The sequence below is a fragment of the Cydia pomonella genome, chromosome 12 (genome assembly GCF_033807575.1).
Source record: "Cydia pomonella isolate Wapato2018A chromosome 12, ilCydPomo1, whole genome shotgun sequence".
NCBI lineage: Eukaryota > Metazoa > Arthropoda > Insecta > Lepidoptera > Tortricidae > Cydia > Cydia pomonella.
In genome coordinates, this window is record NC_084714.1 from 4,543,580 (window position 1) to 4,563,570 (window position 19,991).

The 19,991-nt window shown below is 40.7% G+C and overlaps 1 protein-coding gene and 1 pseudogene across 2 annotated transcripts; one reads left to right on the top strand and one right to left on the bottom strand.

The window, feature by feature from the left end:
- Positions 1-105: 105 nt before the first annotated feature.
- Positions 106-1,810, bottom strand: LOC133523303 (uncharacterized; annotated as a pseudogene).
- Positions 1,811-1,928: 118 nt separating this feature from the next.
- LOC133523306 (disks large-associated protein 5) lies at positions 1,929-19,031 on the top strand. Of its 2 annotated transcripts, XM_061858811.1 has the most exons (10): positions 1,929-2,212; positions 2,315-2,412; positions 2,707-3,817; positions 4,471-4,613; positions 5,404-5,562; positions 5,962-6,124; positions 11,937-12,157; positions 12,747-12,824; positions 13,905-14,155; positions 17,764-19,031. In XM_061858811.1, the coding sequence occupies exons 1-10, from the start codon at positions 2,209-2,211 to the stop codon at positions 18,020-18,022; spliced, it is 2,487 nt and encodes an 828-aa protein (XP_061714795.1). In that variant the 5' UTR covers positions 1,929-2,208; the 3' UTR covers positions 18,023-19,031. The 2 variants fall into 2 exon arrangements, with proteins under 2 accessions (XP_061714795.1, XP_061714796.1); XM_061858812.1 differs by lacking the exons at positions 1,929-2,212; positions 2,315-2,412 and adding an exon at positions 2,426-2,485.
- Positions 19,032-19,991: the final 960 nt, after the last annotated feature.

Here is a 19,991-nt window from a genome sequence, read left to right on the forward strand (position 1 = left end):
GGGCTTGCAATGTTGCTAGCGTGGCATCAGACCACTCGGACAATCGAGTCGAGAATTTGAGCTATTGTCATCTTTGTCTCTAATTGCCAAAAATGTTTGAATTATTTTTTACCATCCCAGTATTGTAAACGATGTGCTGTTATTTCGTGAATGGGAAAACGACTCTTGCTCAGGGCAGACGGGCAGACGTCGGGCCCAACATCGGACCCGTTAGCACGTGGATTAGTATGTCGTCAGGACCCACGGCCTTCCGGTTGCGAAGACAATTTTGTACCTCGTCTGGTTTAATAGGGGCAACAAGATTAGGGGGCAGTTCTGGAGGAGAGACATTTGCGTGTTGCGTGTTCAGCAACTCGTTAAAGTAGCTAGTAGCTACGCCACCTATCCTTTACTTGGAATACGTCGCAAACCAAAGTGCCGTTGGAGTCAGTAATACATAGACATTTGGTTATGTCTTGTGTTGACTTCTCCCGGGCCTTTGCCAAGCGAAAGATGGATTTTTGGCCCTCTTTGGTCTCCAATACGTCATACAATGGTGACAATTGGTCTTGCCGGGCTTTGGCAACGGCTCGTTTTGCGGCACATTTGGCTGCTTTATACGATTCGCGGTCTTCAGGGGATTCGGTCTCTTGCCACTTTTTAAAAAGTGTCTTCTTCTCTCGAACTGCCTCCTGCACTGTCATTCCACCACCACGTCTCCTTGTCGATGACGCGGCCTTCCTTGGAAGTGCCGAGCACCCGTTTACCCAGTGCGCTGACTGCTGACTGAATCTTAGAGCACTGACTATTAGCGGACTCTTCCTCGCTTGGGCGTAAATCTAAAGTTAGAGCGGCCTAGTGGAATTCATCCCCTTTTGGTCCATATAGCAGCCACCACTTAGTTCTGGGCCTACGTCGCTCGGGTACTTTCTTCTTCGGTATTATCAATATGTCCATGACAAGGATGCGGTGTTGCGATGTGAGGCTTTCGAGTTTCGCAGTTAGACACTTTGGCGATTTGGCTCCTTCTTATGAGGTAGTCTATCTGGGTGGAGTGTGACCCACTCTTGTATTGTAGGTTATGAGGTGCTCAGGTTTCTTTTGTAAGAAAGTGTTCACGACTGCTAGATCTGATACAAGACAGGTCCTAAGAATTGAATTTCCCTCTGCGTTTGCACGATCATAGCCGTAGCCCCCGTGGACACGTTCAAACCCCCGTGAGTCGTCACCTACATGCCCGTTCAAGTCTCCACACACGATTATGCTCTCTGAATTTGGAATGCAGCGCAGGACGTCTTCGAACTTATCCCAGAAGGCCTCTTTCTCTGATTGCTGGCAACCGACTTGGGGAGTATAAGCACCTATAAGATGTGTGACAGCACCTTCTATCAGTAGCTTCACCCGAATGAGTCGATCGCTCAACCTATCAACTTCAAGGGGACCTTTCTGGAACTCTTTAGACAGTACTGCCGCTACGCCATTCTTCCCTGAAGGAGACCCGCTGTAAATCAGCTTGTATCCCTGACCGATCTCACGTGACTTGTTCCCCTTCCAACGAGTCTCTTGTAGGAATGCTGCATGCACCCTGCGTTTCATCAGCACGTCTGCTAGTTTTCGGCAGCGGCCTGTTAGAGAACCTATATTCCAGGTGGCAAAGCAGAGTTTCACTTTAGGTACTTGCGTCTTTAACCGTGCCCGTACTTGACACGGTAGCCCTAGTCCACTTGTCGCAGGTGTAGGGCGATGAGCCTGCGCGTCGTTATGCAGCGACGCCCTAGCCATAGTACCCAAAACTTTATCCGACATTTGCATAATAATTGACAGGTTTGTAGTATTAGTTTAGTAGTCCAGCAGGGTGCACCACGAGCAGGAGAGGTTGGCTAGGATTCGCAAGATGTTATTTGAACCCCTTACACCCCAAAACCCTTAAATTATATTAGCTCTTAAATTGTCTGATCAAATTAGGTTATGTGGACGCGAACTGCAATTTGGCTCGCCAATTCGATTCGACACAAGATGAGATTGACACCAATTTATTTTCTAATCAAATCGGTCGATTTGATCATCTCGTCTGGACTGGCCTTGAAATTGTCTATGCTTTTGATTTTTTATATTGTTTGACGGTGAATGCAGTTAAGCCAGTTATTTCAAAAATTTGATAGATGAGGTTGAGGTTGTTTGTTACTTTGTTTCAATTCTAATTTTGTTTTAGTTTTTTTCAGGTCAGGAATGGGTAAGTTATGAAATCAATTCTTGAATATTTTACTTCTTCGCATTCGTGAGTTTGTAATAGATTGAATAGCCTTGTCAAATCCGTTTGTTATTTGGTTTTTAGATACAAGCTTCGACTTAGTAGCTCTACTGAAGCAGCAACCTACAGCGAAGAAGAGTCACAAAATAAGGCCTGCGCAGTTTGTGAGCGTAGCGGGAGGGGTACTGTCTAACATTTAATATGTGTTGTTTGTGTTGTGTCCCCCAGTATTCTTAAAACATTAAAATGCATGCGGTAGGTGAACAAGGCCCATTTACTCGTCTGAACTTTGTGTTATTTTCGAACACTTATTCGTTAACCAATACGTGAAGATTTGCGAATTAAGTATAAATATAATTGATTACATATTTTTATTAGATACACAAAGTTCAGATCTAAAGTATGTTTGCATCAGTAAGTAAGTTTTGATTACTATTTCTCTTGATAGTTTAAAAACTGACTGAACTTGATTGCAGGTCCAAAAGAGATTGCAGACTAATATCAAGAATAGAAAGAGCAGTCGCTTGTCTGTCTTTGACAGAATCAGAAATATCACAAGATGTGAGAGCCCCAAGGCATCAAATCTTTCCGATGCCCAGCAGAAAACACTGCACAGAAAACAGCAGTTGGAGAAATGGAAAGAAGAGAAGGACAAGAAGAAAAAGGAGACTGCAAGACAGAAAAAAAAGCCGTTTGTTGCTGCAGTTTCTCAGAGAAGGACATTTGGACCTCCACCACCTCCCCCTAAGCCTATGCCGAGCACTTCAGGACGAGTCACGAGGTCCCAAGCTCGACAAAAAACTGAATCAAAGCCCTTGAATGCACAATCAAAATCCTTTGCACCAAGTAATGCTACTTTTAAACCTTCTATCTTCTTAAAGACTGAAGCTCCTACTCTGGCACCTGTAAACAAAAAAAAAGCCAGGAACCCAAAACATAACATAACTTTTGAACCTGTGCTACCCAAAAATTTGCATAAAGAGACCAAAACTACTCAAACTACAAGAGCCGAACCAGTTGCAAAAAAATCAATAGTAGATAACAAGAAAAAGCCAAATGAAAAAACCAAAGCTAAAATGCTAGTAAAACCACCACCGCTAAAACAAAAGATGTTCCAAAGCAGTTCATCTAGCAGTGATATGGAACTGCCCAGTGAACAAAGAAGTAGGCCAAGCCTACAAAAATCAAAAAAACCAGTGCCAGTGGTGCAAGCCTCTACCTCCCAGGATTCAGCTTGTGAATTACAAGAGACTGCATCTATGTCATCCTGCATCTATGTCAAAGACTCGCAAGATGCCTTAATGTCCCAAGACTCACAACATACCTCAATGTCCCAAGACTCAGAAGATACCTTAATGTCCCAAGGCACAGCATCAATTTCATCACAAGATGAACTAAGTACTCCCAAAAATAAGGTCCCTAAGAGTGAGTCTAGTTCGGAAGAAAAGCTTCGTTCTCCCAAGGCACTTGATATGCCGCTGACTCCAGAACAGATTGCAGAGGTGGCAAAGAATATCAGCCCATGTGTCACAATGTCACGAGGAAAGGATAATGCCAGGAAAGAGAGAATGAAAAAACTAAAAGAAGGTATTGTTTTTACAAGCTTTAGTTTAGTTGGTTTGCTTTATCACTTTCTTTAAAGAGAGTTACTATAAATTAGAGTGTATTCTGTATTATGTAACAGGGATGATCTAATGATGAGACCTGAAGGTGGACATTGTAACTTTGCACCAAATAAGAGGACACCATTGAGTTTGGCCCCTTTAGAAACCTTGAGTATAGTTAATGATTTATGAATTTAGCTGTTTTGTAAAAAAATCTGCTAAGTAAGTTTGACACTAATACTAGATTTGGTATTCTGAATTTTCATTTGCTGTCAGTTCACTTATATAAATGCCGCCAATAGCCCGGTCCACACAGAGCAAGCAGACGCACTAGGCAATCTCCTCGCGTACAAACCGGCACGGCAAAAAGAGGCACATCTACATTTGTCTTCTCGCTCTGTGTGGACCCGGCTAATTAATTTAACTTCTTATTTCTTGAATAAAATCCTGGAATCCTATTAACCCTTTGAACGCCACGGCCGACCGTGCTCGGCGCATCTCCGTAAACCTTGCATGCATGAAGGTTGTTATTGGGCTGTGGACGCACGAGTCAGTTGACGTCTTTGGCGGTCAAATGGTTAAACTGGTGAACATTGTTCAGTATATGCCTATTATAAGTTTAATTAATCACACCAGGACTGTTGGATGAGGATAACAGCAACATGCAAAGCGTGAAATACTTCAGTCAACAGCTGAACTGTGAGATCACTCGCATTACTGCCATGTGCGAGACTTGGGACCAGATCTTGGCTCAGACTGTACTGCCGGAGCCAATTCAGGTTTGTGATTACTCTCAAACTTATCTCAAATATATCTCGCAGTCCCTTAGCCACAGTTGCGGATAGGGTAGATGGTGCTTTCTGGCAATATTGGAAAAATCTTCATGTGTGTCATAGAATTAAACGTATATGTAATTATATAAATTGTAATTAAATTTAAAGCTTTTTAAAAAACAGGAGGAATGTACTACTATATTACACTACTATTACTACTATTAGTTATTTATAGAAACTCTTGACATGGTCATTTACTTCAGAAAAATAGCATGTGTGACTTTGTCAAATATAGGGACCTCATATAAACAAATATACGAGACCTGAACTGAAAACACTAATAATAATTAATAATATAAAAACTATTTACTTAGTGTTTTGAGTTAGACCTCGGGTGATTCACAAAAAGGCTAAGAGAAATTAGCTTTAAATAAGCTTTGAAATCTTTACCACTCAAGCAAAACTTAACTCGCAAACTTTCCAAAAAGACTTCCTTTACGTCCTGTAATTTTTTTCCAAAGCTTGATGTATCTTTCTGCAATTTGCACATCCAGCACATTTGTAGCTAGCAGGGCTACACTCTTACAAAACTGTGCCTTGCCGAGGTTTTCCCGAGGGTCTACAATATGGGGTTCTTCAAAAGAGGAGTGAACAGGTTTTTAAAGGGTCGGCAACGTGCATGTATCACCTCTGGAGTTGCAGGCGTCCATAGGCTATGGTGACTGCTTACCAAGCCGTATGCTTGTTTGCTTGCACAGTGGTAAAAAAAAAACACTAAGTAGGCTTTTTATTACAGGAGCTAGTGTTGACAGCAGTAGGGCAGGCGCGGCTGCTAATGTCGCAGAAGTTCCAGCAGTTCGCGAGGCTGGTGGAGCAGTGCGCGCGCCCCATACCCGGAGAATCGCTCGTCACCCCGGCCGACCTGCACGGCTTCTGGGACATGGTGTTCATGCAGGTGAGGTGTCCAGGAGCTAGTGCTGCAGCAGTATGGGACGAAGCGGGCGGAAATTTCAGATATCATAGATGCACGTTTGACTGTGACTTTTGCCTTGGTTTTATATTAATTCATTCTTAATGTCAAGAAAAAACTACCACCAGTTCTACTCTTAACCTCAGACCTGAAAACGTGGACAGTATTCCCTTCGTGCATGACTGTGGCGCCACTCTAGACAGCTGGAAGCTGACAAATAGTGTGAAGACGTTGTCTCATGAAAGTTGACATTTTCACCACTTATGCTTTGGCGTCGCTTGCATTTCCCCTCCACCAACTTCACACATAGCCAATAGGCTTTCACCTCTGTGCTATGTTGGGGTAATATTGGCGTTTGTTTATCAACAATTAAATTCTACACAGGTGGAAAACGTAGACATGCGCTTCAAGAACCTCGAAGAGTTACGGCTACGGGACTGGATTGAAGAACAGAAGCCAGAGCCCAAGAAAGTTGTAGCCAAGCCGGCGGCCAAGAAAGCTGCCAAGCCCACTGGAGGGCCGAGTCGACTTAGAGAGATGATCGCTGGTAAGATTACTTACATGCTTTAGATCGTGACTATTGGAATGCTGTGGCCTAGTCGTAATCCTTTTGTCTGGGTCTGCCTAAAACGTAGTCTGACTAATTCGCGTTATGCCTAGACCAACCGAGAAATAGTCGCACTGAGACTTAGGCCTAATGAGTTTTTGTCCAAATGCGAATATGGCACAAGAAGACTTAGGCCTCTTGCATTATTGTCCAAAAGCGAATCTGGTACAGAGAGACTTAAACTTATGTATTAAGTTTGTATCCAAAAGCGAATCTAGTGTTACTTCTCCTATAATAGATTTTTTTATAATAATTTTTTTTCCAAGAACATTCCCTCTTAAGAGTCCTTATTCCTACAGACGAGCGTATTTTGTAAAATGCTTCCTTTTTCATTCAAGATTACGACGTAACTATTAGTATTTATTCAAAAACTGGTAACGTACTTAAATAATCGTTTCCTAAACTAGCGGCTCCAACAGTTCAAATTTTCATTTTCTCTTTTAAACCTCTTTTTTAATGAGTTTTTTTGGGAGTCTTTTCCAAATTTTGCAGTGAGATGTGGCGTTTCGTTTCTCAATTTTGCTGTAAACAAGAATCATTTGGTACATGAATGACTACAATTTGATTCAACATATCTCGTACGAGGGGCTGGAATGATTAACAATCGAAGATTCATTTGAAAAAACTGATAAAATACCTTCCGAGTTTTCTTCATTTTTTTGGCGAAAACAGGGTTTTATTATATTTTTTTTCCGCAAATTGTACGCATATTTTGCTTTAAAAATAATATTATAGCAAACTGTAACTTTATGTTAACCTATAAAAAAAAAATCATAACTATGGGACCTACATTGCCGTAAATTTATATTTTTTTAAAACACGTATAAATCACGCAGCAGCGACGCCCCGCTCTCAGTCCGCGCGGAGCGCGCTTAGAGGACGGACCTGTGCTCGATTGTCAGGCATTCGTTGCGATCGTAATCAGCTACGGAGTTCCGAGAAGTGCTATATACTGCGATTAGAAAATCTTAATAATAGTTCATTTTTTACACTATGCTTAACAGACTCTCGCTTATTGATGGATTTTCAGTGGTCCTTTTTTTTATACTACGTCGGTGGCAAACAAGCTTACGGCCCGCCTGATGGTAAGCAGTATCCGTAGCCTATGTACGCCTGCAACTCCAGAGGAGTTACATGCGCGTTGCCGACTCTAACCCCCTCCCGCCCCTCGTTGAGCTCTGGCAACCTTACTCACCGGCAGGAACACAACACTATGAGTAGTGTCTAGTGTTATTTGGCTGCGATTTTCTGAAAAACGCATTTTTACTTGAAATTACGTTAGGGTTTGCATTTGCATTATTATTTTTGACCCGGATGAAGTCCAAGTTCTCATGATGGAGTCAGGAGTTGGTCACCAGAACTCCTAATCTACTCATTATAATCCCATCGTGTTTGGGCTCAAAAGATTTGCCCTGACGAACACCATCGATCTAGATGAGGTCCAGGGTCTCATAATGGAGTCAGGAGTTGGTCACCAGGACTCTTAATCTACTTATCATAACGCCATCGTGTTTGGGCTCAATAGATTTGCCCTGACGAGCACCATCAATCTAGATAAAGTCCAGGGTCTCATGATGGAGTCAGGAGTTGGTCACTAGAACTCCTAATCTACTCATTATAATTCCATCATGTTTGGGCTCAAAAGATTTGCCCTGACGAGCACCATAGATCTAGATGAGGCCCAGGGTCTCATGATGGAGTCAGGAGTTGGTCACCAGAACTCCTAATCTACTCATCATAACCTCATCGTGTTTGGGCTCAATAGAGTTGCCCTGACGAGCACCATCAATCTAGATGAGGTCCAGGGTCTCATGATTGAGTTAGGAGTTGGTCATTAGAACTCCTAATCTACTCATCATAACTCCATCGTGTTTGGGCTCAATAGATTTGCCCTGACGAACACCATCGATCTAGATGAGGTCCAGGGTCTTATGATTGAGTCAGGAGGTGGTCATTAGAACTCCTAATCTACTCATCATAACTCCATCGTGTTTGGGCTCAATAGATTTGCCCTGTCGAACACCATCGATCTAGATGAGGTCCACGGTCTTATGATGGAGTCAGGAGTTGGTCACCAGAACTCCTAATCTACTCATCATAACTCCATCGTGTTTGGGCTCAATAGATTTGCCCTGATGAACACCATCGATCTAGATGAGGTCCAGGGTCTCATGATGGAGTCAGGAGTTGGTCACCAGAACTCCTAAACTACTCATCATAACCTCATCGTGTTTGGGCTCAATAGATTTGCCCTGACGAGCATCATCAATCTAGATAAAGTCCAGGGTCTCATGATGGAGTCAGGAGTTGGTCACTAGAACACCTAATCTACTCATTATAATTCCAACGTGTTTGGGCTCATGAGATTTGCCATGACGAGCACCATGGACCTAGATGAGTTCCAGGGTCTCATGATGGAGTCAGGAGTTGGTCACCAGAACTCCTAATCTACTCATCATAACTCCATCGTGTTTGGGCTCAATAGAGTTGCCCTGACGAGCACCATCAATCTAGATCAGGTCCAGGGTCTCATGATGGACTCAGGAGTTGGTCACCAGAACTTCTAGTCTATTCATCATAACTCCATCGTGCTTGGGCTCAAAAGATTTGCCCTGACGAGTACCATCGATCTAGATTAAGTCGAGGGTCTCATGATGGACTCAGGAGTTGGTCACCAGAACTCCTAATCTATTCATCATAATGGTAATTTGATGGTGCTTGTCCTGACTCCATCATGAGCCCCTGGACTTCATCTAGATCCATGGTACTCGTCAGGGCAAATCTTTTGAGCCGAAACACGATGGAATTATAATGAGTAGATTAGGAGTTCTAGTGACCAACTCCAGACTCCATCATGAGACCCTGAAAATCATCTAGATTGATGGTGCTCGTGAGGGCAAATCTATTGAGCCCAAACACGATGGAGTTATGATGAGTAGATTAGGAATTATGGTGACCAACTCCTGACTCCATCATGAGACCCTGGACTTCATCTAGAGCGATGTTACTCGTCAGGGCAAATCTTTTGAGCCCAAACACGATGGAATTATAATGAGTAGATTAGGAGTTCTGGTGACCAACTCCTGACTCCATCATGAGACCCTGGACTTCATTTAGATCGATGGTACTCGTCAGGGCAAATCTATTGAGCCCAAATACGATGGAATTATAATGAGTAGATTAGGAGTTCTAGTGACCTACTCCTGACTCCATCATGAGACCCTGGACTTCATCTAGATTGATGGTGCTCATCAGGGTAAATCTATTGAGCCCAAACTCGATGGAGTTATGATGAGTAGATTAGGAGTTCTGGGGAGTTCTGGTGACCAACTCCTGACTCCGTCATGAGACCCTGGACCTCATCTAGATCGATGGTGTTCGTCAGGGCAAATATTTTGAGCCCAAGCACGATGGAATTATAATGAGTAGATTAGGAGTTCTGGTGACCAACTCCTGACTTCGTCATAAGAACCTGGATGGACTTCATTCGGGTCATAAATAATAATACAAACCCTAACGTGATTTCAAATAACACTGAAACTCTATAGCACTAATGTGCGCAAACGATTGGCATCTTGACTAGGCAGCATGGGTGCGTAGCCACCATGCCAATCGATACGACAACGAAACACTATCTGTCTCTCTCTCGTACTAATATGCACAAACGATTGGCATCTTGGCTGGGCAGCATGGGTGCGTAGCCAACATGCCAAACGTTTACGATACGACAAGGAAACACTATCTGTCTCTCTATCGCACTAATATACGCAATCGATTGGCTTCTTGGCTAGGTATCATGGGTGCGTAGCCAACATGCCAATCGTTTACGATACGACAACGAAACACTACTGTCTCTCTATCGCACTAATATACGCAAACGATTGGTATTTTGGCTAGGCACCAAGCAAGTGTGTGGCCAACATGCCAATCGTTTACGATACGACAACGAAACACTATCTGTCTCTCTATTGCACTAATATACTTTATTTATACCTGCAGTCATTTACTAACTTCTTCATTTTCCATTGGTGTGAAAGAGACAGAATAAAGAGCAAGGGTTATAGTACACTCTGTAGTCTGTACACTTAGTAGTAGTGTACATAAAAAAAACTACTGTGCATATAAAATAAAATAAAGAGTGCCCATATGATATCATATAACACTAAAATTAATGTTGCTTGAAATTATATTGAAAACTATCAAGATTATTCTAGTCTGCATTGAAACGCGCGTCGCGTTGCCGGCGCTCGCGTACCGAGCGCCAACGCCATCTATCGAGCGTTATTTCGTGAAATCGGAGAACGCTCCAAGGATTAAGGGCTCTTAAACGTAACTAGACGGAGCCCCGCAAAGCGGGGCTCCTATTTCTGGGTAGTTTGCCCTCCGGGCATCTGAAGCTACCTAACGAACCTAACCTTAGGCTATTAACCTGACTAATTGTGACTTCCCTAAAAACATTACACTTTGGGGGGCGACTAAGAATTTCGCTACGCGGAACAAACGCGTTTAGGGCGTAGTTCGAGCTACTCACTGGTAATTAGGCGTATCGCGAAATGGACAAACAGCTACTTAGGCTTACTGCGTTTGGGACATATTGCGAAATAAGTAATATAAGTATTAGGTCAATAGCGATTTAGACGAATAGCGAATTTCAAATGAAGTTTTGTCATAACGCGAATTAGTCAGACTACGTTTAAGGCAGACCCGGACAAAAGGGTCGTAATAGCTTGTGGTATTCAATACGAAGGAACCCCAACTCGTAGTAATGAAATTGTCGGAACTTATGTACGAAATATATAGGAATGCCGGTTGGCAGTCGTGCCCGTTAAAACCAGTAGGCAGGACAAATTTTTGTCATTAAGTTGCTAAAAAACTGGACTCTCTGGAAGGCTTCTTTTAATGGGTTTTATATAGATATCGAGTGTGTTGCAGCTTAAACATACAAATATAAACAAGGTCATCATTATCAATCAGATCTCAAAACGATTGTCTTACCTTATAGCAGAAATTTTCGCCATGCATTCCCACTTATCGAATGTTGGGCCCGGATTTCAATCGTATGTCCCAGTTGCAGGCCAATCGGTGTCAGGCAAGTGTGGCATATGAAATGTCCTGCTACTTGGACATCCAATTAAAATCCGGACCCGACATCCGGCTAGTGGGAACGGGCTCTAAGACTTGCGGTTCTAGCTGTAGTAGAAGGGTGAATCAACTTTTTCTTGTCGTTTGCAAAAATTGCCCTTAATTATTATTATTCCAACTCTTGTAAGTTTTAACATGGCCAAAATGAAACAAGATCCTTAATATTTATGATCCGTTAGAAATCAAAATACGTCAAGATTTTATAAAAAAAATAGGGTGACCCAGTGGACGAACCCTTATTTTTATACAAAAGTGTGGAACAGCATTGTCCTCTGGGTCACTTTCTCTTAAACAAGTTACAAAACATCAAATCATGATAAAAAATATTGCATTACGTAGCTTTGTTTATCTGTTTTTATATAATAAGGAAAAATAATTACATAAAATCCGAATATTTTGTTTTATCACTTTTAGTCAAAGTAGGTCAAATTTTGCTGACAAATAAAAGTTGATTCAGCCAGGTAATTTGATTAGTTCCGGTTCCAAACAAAACAAAATCAACTCTATTTCTTCTATACCATAGGTCCCAATTTCACTGGCATATTTTGGATTTTTTATTTGTATAGCTGGGCCTTAAGCATACACCTACATTTTTTGTCCGCCTTTTCAGCCGCAAGAAAAGCAAAGAAAGTCCAAGAATCTCAATCCGAAATACCGGAATCAGAGAAGTCTGAGCCAGCAGCGTCCCCAGAAACCAAGACGTTTGAAGCTGGTTTCTTCAGAATCAGCTCTCCGATAAAGCGAGACTCTCCGGCGCCGGCCACGCCGAGCGACAAGGCGAGCTTGCTGAAGACTGTGCTGTCCAGCGAGGCCAAGAAGTCTGTGTCTAAGGTAATACGAATTTCAGCAAATTATATAATGATTTATGGCGTTATTCATCAAGCCTATATTATAGTTTGTGTCATCCACGATGACGCGCAGGTCAAATCTAACCTTTGACAAAGAGAATTTGAAATAAATTTGAAAATTTTGTAGCCACGGTTAATTTTACCGTTTTTGTGGATGTTTAAACAACATCTCATAGTGACCATATCAATATTACAAATCTTTTGTTTTAAATAAACAAAATGACTTGGTCATCGCATGAAAACACAATGTATCTCTCTCTATATTATATTAGATTGTTAAGTGCGATTGCCAAGTCAATCTATTTATTTAAAACAAAAGATTTTTAATATTGATATGGTCACTATAAGATGTTGTTAGGTTAGCTAATTACGTAACGACTTAAGCGAGAAGGTCCCTTAAGCAGGGACTGAATAAATTAACCGACTTAGTATTACAAGAAACTCAAAACTTTTGACGGTTATTTTTAACTAGTTATGTTTTTGATGGCATTCAGTATTACAATTACGAGATATTTTAGCAGTTTATTAGAAAAGCTAGTATCATACGTAAGTTTTTGACGTATGTTTTTCAGAACTCTACGTCGTTCGCCATGCTGCGAGCTTCGTTGATGAGCAAAAATATGAACATCGACGGTGTATCTCCTCTCATGGTAAGTTGTTTATAACAGCTAGCTTGTGTTGTTAGATTTTTAAGAATTGATCCAATTGAAAACATTCTTAATTAAGCTAGGGGGTGAAACTGTAGCATTCGGGCATTTTCGGCTCCGTTCGGCCCAGCATTGCTCCGAGCAATTATTAGGTTTGGCACAACTTGACGTCCCTATGCGTGCACGACCATAGATAAGATAATGACTTGAATTTTGACAACCCTAAATAGCCGAAAGGGATAGTGCCATACATTAGAAAGGGACAGCTTGATTCGTCTCTGAATCGCTGTCAAACTTCGGTTTTGTTGGAAGTTTATTTTCTGTATGATAGTACTATTACTCATTCTGTGATTAAGCAGATAGACCTAAAACACTCTCAAATAATCAGTTACAAACATCATAAGTTATTACGAGAGTAAGGTATAAATTTGTATATATACTGGCTGCATACTGTGGTACCAACAGCAACACTTGTCCATCGGTGGACCTTATGCCTTTTGTAATAAGGTCCACTGATGGAAAGTAAACAGTGGGCGATGGTAGATTACTTTTTACTTCAGAGGGTTCTACTGTCAACAACTTGTATGTTGATCATCTGGTTCTGTTGTGAATCGCCTCATATCTTTTTCAATATGGTACTTGACACATGTTGAATATTATAACAAAATTTATGTAGCTTAAGGGATAGAAAATGGGCCATTAATTATAAAAAAATTTGGAATTTAATATTGAGGTTATAAAAAAATACAAGATTTCAAAGATTTTTTTTTTTCTTTTAAATATAAAAAAGGAAAATTATACCATTCGATTCCTTAAATGTTATTGAAAAATAAATTGTGCAACAACTATATGCATAAACGCAATATTTCACGGTCAAAATAACAATTTTCTGGATCTTCCATACATTTAGGACGGACTAATGTAATGTGACGTCAAATTACATTATCATTTTGTTAGAGGCGTTTCAGTCGTCAAGTGCGAGCGTCAGACTTTAACTCTCATTTGTGGCATTTGTGTTGCTTAAATGCCTTGATTCATATAAATTTTAATGAAACTATGTTTGAGTACTGTTTGGAATTCCAGCAAACCCCGACCCTAGCTCCGGTGGACCTGCAGGCCACGCCGGCGCGCAGCATCCTCAAGCAGCGCGGCGCCGGCAGCAACAAGCCGGACAAGCTCAAGACCGTGCTGTTCCACGACGATTCTTCCAGCCCCACTTCTTACACCAGCTGTGGGAAAGAGACGGAAGCAGGGGAGCCAGGAATAGCGCCGTTGCCGGCCGATGATAAGGAGAATACAGCTACGCCGAAACAAGCTTCGGCCAGGAAGTCTAGGTCAGTTCTATAGTACATTGTGTACACGTACACGAGGGGGGTAAGTGAAACTTTGGAAGCGAGGGTGGGAATTAAAGACCCGAGTTTGCAATATTCTTACCCCCGGAGTTACACACAATGTTTTTCATCACACTTGCGAAGAAAAAACAAAATTTTATGCGAATTATCTTAAATACGGTGACATATCAAACATTCGTCCGCCATTTTGTAATTTCTTGACAGGTTAGGCAACGAAGGCACAGACCTATTCGATATTCAGCCACGATTGAAAATGATGTAAAAATATTTTAAACGGCTGTTAAATTAATCAAATTAAATCATTTTAAACAAACAAAAATATTAAATTATAAAGTATTTTAAAAGTAAAACTCATTTATGCTACTTGGTTTGTATGAATAAGTGACATAATTAAAGAAAAAAGCTATAACTCCCTAGGGAGTTATAGCTTTCTTTTTCACAATCCTTAACTCCCGCGGGAACAAAATAGGCACCTTCACCTTCTTTGTCCTTCAGTACACCTGCATGAAATAGGATGTTTTTCGAGCAAGGGTGATGAAATAGTTATTTGTTTTACGTAGAGGGGTAAAGATGTAGCTTAATCGCTCGTGCTAATAGCCGAGCAAGCGAAAGCTTCCAAAATTAAAAAAGTGGCATTTTGATCATTGCGGGGTTTCAAAGCATGAGGGTTAAACAAAATTTGCTTCCCGAGTGAAACACATAATTTTTCACCACACCAACCCGAAGAAAATATCAACTGTAAGATATCAAACAAAATCAAATCCAAATAAACGCCGTTTAATATTTATCATTCAAAATCATCATTTAAAAGCCAATTCTACCAGCTAACATAAGAAAACCACTAAGTTTGCATCTGATTACTTTGCCCCACATGTGGATAAAATGCAACTTTCTCATCAGTTTATAAACAATCAAGAGAGCTTTTACCAGCTGCTGTGGTGAAAAATAAAATAATTACGTTAGAAAAGCTGAAAACTGTCTTTTTCCACGAGGACCTCAGCTGTACGAGAATACATAAAATTTACATTTTGATAAATTTTAATCTTACACCTATATTACTTTGTAATGCCTCCACTGGAATATGCGTAAAGTGAATTAGGTAGGTCCTGAGTTAGGTAGGTCCAGAATCTATCTGCAATACCGGCCAATAATATTGTATGCTTTGTGTTTTTTGCATGAGCATATATAGAATAAACAATACAGGTTGGTTTGTAGATTGCATATATATATACTAGTCACTTTATAGAAATATATGATGAATAGTGCAATGGAATACTGTGAATAGTACAATAGGAGACTCAGCATATTACTAAAAAGCTAATAAAAAATGAAGCAGACTATATATTAAAAAAACCTCTATGAAATAACCATTACATGAGACCAGATTTTCTAATGGCTCGCACAAAGGACTACTACTAGACTACCTAAAGTAGTGAGGTGGAAATTACTAATAAATATTTTTTCCTACTCCTCTACTGTTATCTGTCATTTATGCATTCATTAACACGAATATTCTTATATTCGATTACATAAAAGGTTTCAAGAAAAGTCTATATTGTCTATTCCTCATAAAAGCTCTTATGCTTTTAATCGCTATAACGTTACTGCGATTAATGGCTACCAACCTAACAAAACCAAAACGAATACAGTTTTAAACTAAGTGCATTGCTTCCAACTTACAAAATATTCATTTGGTTGCATAGTAATAGTACATTACTATAGAGGCCGGGAAACGTAGGGTTGCTGGCCAAGTAGATATATACGGCTGAGCGTAGCGAAGCCGGATAGAGATACGCGGCCGGCAACCCCGTTTCCCGCCGAGATATGTATAGTGCTTTTCTCAAACTTGCAACTAAAACAAAACATTTAGTCAATTTGTTTTGTGGCGACCTACTCGGCTCGCCACTCTACCAGACGCGCGTAAGTCCGCGCGCCTGCGCGATGCGCCACCGCCGTTGCTTAGCAACGAATATGCACAACAAATCACTGTACCAAGCTAACTGAAGATAGTTGATGGTTGGATACCAAGACGTTGTGTCACAATTTGACGTTAAAAAACAATAAAAAGGTTGCTTTACAGTCCTAGGTGTGTAAGGCAGTATGAAATTCCTTTACATATCATCTTCACTCATGCCACCTGATATGTAGTATTTCCGGACCTAATATGACGTAAGTCATGTCATCTTTTCATAGCAAGTTTGAGAAAAAATAATTACTTCATAAGTCAGAAACACGCATGTGACACCCGTAATATAGCAACACCCATAGACTAAGAAGACCGCTTAGCGTTGCTTGTTAGTCTCCGTAGGCTACGGTGGCCAAAATCGAGAAAAAACTGTCCAAAAATTTAATTTAGCAAGTAGCAAGTACCAGGGCCTCATGAGTTACGAGGAGGTGTCGCTGACCGGCCGGCCGCGGCCCGGGGCGGGCCGGGCGCGTCACAAGGTATGCTCGCGCGTCTTGGCTATATACTTTTGCTTTGTTTACCTAAATTAAGTTTTATTTTTGTTGACTCGTAGGAAAATATTGTATGCAACGTTGTATAAGTAGGTCAAAAAATGCTCGTGGCGTATTCCTTTACAATGTTCGCCTACGCCTTCGGCTCCGGCTCACATTGTAACTCACGCCACTCCCCTTTTTTGACCCTTCTTATACAACTGTTGCATAAAATACTATAAAAAGTTCTACCGTAAAAACATGGAGGTGATATTAGACCGCGGGCCAGGACCATATTTCGTCAGACATCGCCTCCCGGCTGATAATTTGTCAGATGATAGTTTAGATGATGTTTTAAATTTAAAAAACTGTCAGCCGGTTATATCGCGGTGGAAAGACCGTCAGCTATAAAACGAACATGTAAAAAATATGCGCCTACCACTTTGTGCGGCAAAGTATGCGTAATGTGTAAAATGCGTAATCCGTTGATGGCTTTTCATTCGTTAATGCCTGATGAAATGCTACATGCAAAATTTCATGATTTGTTATTGCTATCAAATTTATGTAATTGCTTACTGTGGGACTTAGTTAATTTGTGTAATAATGTCCTATAATATTTATTTATTTTATTTATCTTTATATACCTTTTTATGTATAGCGCTTATTTTTTACATGTTCATGCGACCAGCTGATGCTCTTACCCCCGCGATAGAACCGGCTGACGATTTTTTAAATTAACAACAGCATCTGAAAGAGATCGCTTTTTAGCGATAAGACCGCCTGTTGTTGCTTAGTTATTTTATGTTAATTGCTGTATTTAATCATGTTTTCGTTGTGCACAATAAAGAATATTATAATTATTATTATTGACAAAGTATCAAACGGGAGGCGATGACAATATTTTTTTGTTTTACGTGTTTCGGTGGCTGCCATTCCTCAGCTCACCAACGGAGCGGCAGCTGACATCCACGAGGGTCATCATACCTAGCCGTTAACCATTACATGAGTTTTCGGCCGGGAGGCGATCGGTCATGGAAATTGTTCCTGGCTCGCGGTCTATATATTCTTAGCCGGTACTGTAAATGTAGTAAAATAGGAACGAGTAAATTACTCCTCTAAAAAAACCCTGACCAACCTATTATTCATTTCCACAGGTTAGTTCGACAGAACGCCGAAGAACGGTCCAGCCCGGTCATGACCCGCAGCCGGCGCAGGAGCGTCCAGGCCCCGCTGCCAGCGTCCGACCACGCACTGCACAGACGGACCACGAGGAAGAGTGCGCAGACACCTTTAGTAGAGTCGGACACCAATGTGCAGGATAAACGCTCTACGAGGAAGAAACAAGTTCAGGCGCAGGAGACTGAAACGCCGAAGCGGTCGACGTGGAGTCGAAAGAGCGCTCCAACTGTATAATATACCATAAGTGGTAGAAATTTGGATAATACATTGACATATATCTAAGTCGGGCCTTACGGGCACTAAGGTGGTGTCACTCGCGAATTCGAGCCAATCGCAGTCTAATGCAACTAGTTGCGATCAATCGAGCACGGCTTGAATTCGTGTGCGTGACACCGCTGTACTGGCTCTATTCTCATTGCCCGTAAGGCCCGTCCTTAGATATACGTCAATTGGATTAAAAAAAAAAAACTCAGACAATTAATACAGTCCAATAATAACTAGTTTAATATACAAACCATGGGTAAAGGAATACTAAGACGCGTAAAATAGTGTAAACCTTTCTACATGCCCTTTACTATCCAATTGCCAAAAAAGTATAGCGAACAGTTACGGACTTATTGCTGACCTATCTACAGTTCAAGCTAATCTGGTTTTCAATACTAAGGCTATGAAATGTCCAATGTAAAGTGAACCCTAAATAGATCTACAATTGAAGTCCGTGAGCCGTGACCTTGAGCCCGTCCCCTATACAACTTGAATTTGAAACGATTTCGCTCTCTTTACACTCGCTAATTTTTTATCTTAAATAAACAGTGTCCAAACTAAAATGTCAAAATCGTACGACCAATAGGGAGTATTACTGAAATGTTCTGCCGCCAGAGTGCAGCACTAGCACGTTTCGTAAACCATAGAGTAACTTAAACATACTGTGCCTTAAACTGTTTTTTTGATAAGTTTTCACAGATAATAAAATATGACATTGTTGCATCCAGGCGGTTTGTTTGCAAAGGGCCTACCCGTAACGCGAAAATCGAAATTTAGTTATCTGCCACTTCATCGCTCGAATATGAAAGAGTGATAGAGAGGTTAGATAACGAAATTTCGATTTTCTTGTTTCACTGTAGATCCTCAGATTGTGATGGATTGTGGTAGTGGCGCCCCCTGCGCAGAGTTTCACGTAATATTCCCTATTGACAGAGAATAAGTACACTCGCGTCGCGTCGAGTAGCGCCGCCCGGCAACGGACGAACTTGAATACTATCAATTTCTCGAAAACTATTTATATAATTGAAAAATCGGCAGACGTAATTGTATTGTATTGTGTGCATCATTGTCCACTATTGGTTAAAGTTTCCTGTCTAAGCGTTGCATAATAAGGGATATTATACGGATTTTAACTCGAGAAAAGGGGCCACGGAAAAATTATTTACTTGTGATACGGTATGTTTTTTGAAATATCAGTAGACATAATTAGTTACCAAGCTAAAATATTGTGTACTGAGCTTAATTGTTTATACAACGTTCAAGCATGTTATAGCGAATTTGCCTTCCGGAACATAATGTTGAATTCTCGAATTGTTGGATTCTCATAATGTTTAATCTCAAAATGTTGAATTCTCATAATGGTGAATTCTTAAAATGTTGGATTCTCATAATGTTGAATCTCAAAATGTTGAATTCTTAAAATGTTGGATTCCGGGAATTTTTAATCAGTTTTAACCTTTTGACCGCCATCGTGAGACAAAGTGACAACGTAAATGCCACCTTAAGTTCAAACTTGAAAGTTACGTTTTTGACGTACGGCGGTCAAAAGGTTAAATTTACATGGTGCGACTTTCTTGCCTCGACCGCACGATGAACAGGGAAACTTGGATTCCACATAAATATTCTGTTGTTTCTGGCAAACATTTTGATCCAAAATAGGAGGAATAGTAAAAAAACCTCAAGATCGGCTCGATCCCAACTTAATAGTTTTCTTCCTGATTAGTTCATATTTTCAATTTTAAAATTGCCGTAATACTCTCTTGGCCATCCGCGGCCGTTGTCAAAATTAAAAATGGTCAGATAAAAATAAACATATTTGAGAGAAAAACAAAAGGAACAACACATTCAAACTCAAAATATTCTTTATTCAAAATAATTCAAATAGGCCTCGCGACAAGTACTTTTAAATAGTCAGGTTTTACAAAATGTTACCTTAATC

Excerpts from the sequence above, each read along its gene's own strand:
- LOC133523306 (XM_061858811.1), top strand. Across the intron at positions 2,413-2,706 it reads TTGTGAGCGTAGCGGGAGGG|GTCCAAAAGAGATTGCAGAC; the intron begins GTACTGTCTAAC and ends ACTTGATTGCAG. Across the intron at positions 12,158-12,746 it reads CCAAGAAGTCTGTGTCTAAG|AACTCTACGTCGTTCGCCAT; the intron begins GTAATACGAATT and ends TATGTTTTTCAG.